Below are 2,422 nucleotides of genomic sequence, written 5' to 3'. Positions count from 1 at the left end.
CGTTAAGCGAGCCCAGCTACTGATATTTGAGATGTGCTCTGAAGCGAGAACAGGTGTTTGAATGACGCTGAGTCGTAGCGCAAGCTACTTATAGGGTGGGTGGATTCCCTGACGTAGACGTCAAGATCACCAGCCAATCAGGATTGGCGTAATGAGATTGATGCTTCTGTTTGCATACGCGTTGAAGCGCATCCCATAGTGAGACATCGAACGGAGTGTTATGAATGAGAACTGTGATGGATGTTTGTTTGCCTGACATTTGATCTATTTTTGGTGATGTTCCCAGAAGCAATTACTCTGGTGAGAAATGTTATCATAACTGATATAATCAAGGGCTGGAGCTTTGAAAGTAAATCCCACGTTGTAATTAACTGTAGTTCTCCTTTAAGCACAGTATTGATCCCAACAGTTAAAGGCTTTAAAATTGGATTGGGAAGTGTTTACATTTTTGTGAATTGATGGTGCTGTCAATCTGTTCAGTTTTATCCTTCCATCGTGTCGCCGCTGTTGTCATTAGAGCTGAAAACGTTCACTTGTTAATTGATCGGATTTTCCATCTTGCATTGCATTTTCAGTAACTGCATTTCCAGTAATACATGGCGTACATAACAATGGGTGGGCTCGCCAAATTGAAAAACATTTGCACATTATTTTTTAATAACTGTGAGTTGCTCTATAACAGATTGATTGAAACAGAAGTGAGAACAGTCATGGGTTTCCTTATATGGCTGAAAAGACAGGATGGAAAATAACCTCCGGTCTTTAATGACGGCCGACAAAGCCGGCTAAAACTGTTGTATCTTTGAAAAAGAAACACTACATTCACAACCTGAAGGTTGCCTTTTATGCTGTCCAACTCCTTTGATGTCTTGGAGAGCTGATGCAGGATGTTGCTCCGTTCACTGAAGACTTCTTTTAGCTTCTTTTCCAGCCCATCGTAGCTTTGTCTGTTGAGAGAATGAGATATTTAGATTTCACTATAACATTTCTTACACTGGCTAAGATAATTTACTCTTTATTGGCACCCTTGGGAGGAAGAGGTGTGTTTAAACTGGATTGAAAGCACAATCTTTAAGGCTAAAGGCCCTAGCTATAGGGGAGATAACTAATATCTACTCAGCACAGTCTCTGGAAGAATAGAAGAGAAGGAATAACTTATATTCCTTTCAATCAACCAATTTATTGAAGGCTCATTTTACTGAGATATTTCTTGTGACCTGAGGTATGATTCTGCTTCTCCAATTTAAATATCCACATATTCCAATTATTAAAGAGAACTTCTACAGGGCACATTTATCAAATCCTGTTTGTCTCTTTCAAAACTGAACTCTTGCATGGCACTGCAGAGGAGTTATTTTCATTTATAACTGAACTCTGAAAATATGGAAGATCAGGGCACCAAAAGAGGAATTTAAGGGGCCTGTCGGTAAAGGGAAAACAGACTCAAAGGAAAAAGGTCACTTGGCTAAAAGACCCAACCAATTTGGCCTATGTTGGATCCATTGTTGACAACTGCATTTTCCCTTTGAACCCTTTTATTGATACATATGAACATACAACATCATATCTCTTACTTCTGTACACAATTCAGAGCACAGACACATATATTGTTTACAACCTTGTTTTCTGAATCAAGCGCAGCAACAACTGATATGAGAGGTGTTTAAAATCCAGTATATCTGATTGTGATGCCCTGCAAATAAATAAGAGTCAAGGCCCTGTATTTCTATAATAATAATAATGATTCTCATATACTTGAATATTTTGATGACCTCACAAGTCTTCCGACTGTTGATGCTGTCACAAGGACAGATACAGGAAAACAAATCACAATCCTCTCTGGCTGGAAGAGAACTCTCCGCTCCATAGTTTTTCTCTTCACTGTACATTTTACATTTATATATTCAGTCTAATATTTAATATTCCATCCGTCACATACTTATGTAATTATAATACCTTGCTTTATATGTTGTTATTGCTCATTTGTAAATTCAACATGTATATTTTCTACTTTCTTGTTTATTTCTTGTCTTTTAATTTGTATTGTGCAATGCCATGTCTTGTTATGCTGCTGCAACACAAACATTTCCAAAATTGGGATCAATAAAGTTCTATCTTATCTTATCTCTAACACTATCCATAACCCATCCAATGGCCCCTCTCTGCTGGTCTGTTATGAAGTTAGCCGGTAGAGGAGAAGTAAAAAGAAGAGATCATTTTCATTTGAAATAAGAAATGTTATGCTTTTTTTTTTAAATGTTAAAGATGTTTTCCATCAGAATGTGAATACATTAAATGGCCATGCCTCACTCTGTAGTTGCCCTATTTTACTTTGGCCATTTCTTAGCAAGTAGGCTAATGCAGTGGTTGCTGCAAGGAATAAACTAGGGCCAGGGCCACAGTCTATACAACGAATGATTGT

At 37.7% G+C, this 2,422-nt stretch overlaps 1 protein-coding gene across 1 annotated transcript in view; it reads right to left on the bottom strand.

Moving 5' to 3' along the window:
* luzp2 (leucine zipper protein 2) overlaps nucleotides 1–955 on the bottom strand; it is a gene marked incomplete at its 5' end in the record, with an annotated part of 77,332 nt that extends 76,377 nt beyond the window's left edge. The window contains one exon of the mRNA XM_010766800.1: nucleotides 830–955. Within this exon, the coding sequence (XP_010765102.1) occupies nucleotides 830–955 (126 nt within the window). The remainder of the gene's footprint in view (nucleotides 1–829) is intronic.
* Between the last annotated feature and the right edge of the window lie 1,467 nt (nucleotides 956–2,422).

The sequence above is a fragment of the Notothenia coriiceps genome, unplaced genomic scaffold (assembly GCF_000735185.1).
Source record: "Notothenia coriiceps isolate Sejong01 unplaced genomic scaffold, NC01 NC01_scaffold00000319, whole genome shotgun sequence".
In the NCBI taxonomy this organism is placed as follows: Eukaryota; Metazoa; Chordata; class Actinopteri; order Perciformes; family Nototheniidae; genus Notothenia; species Notothenia coriiceps.
This window is presented reverse-complemented; position numbering and strand designations above follow the sequence as displayed.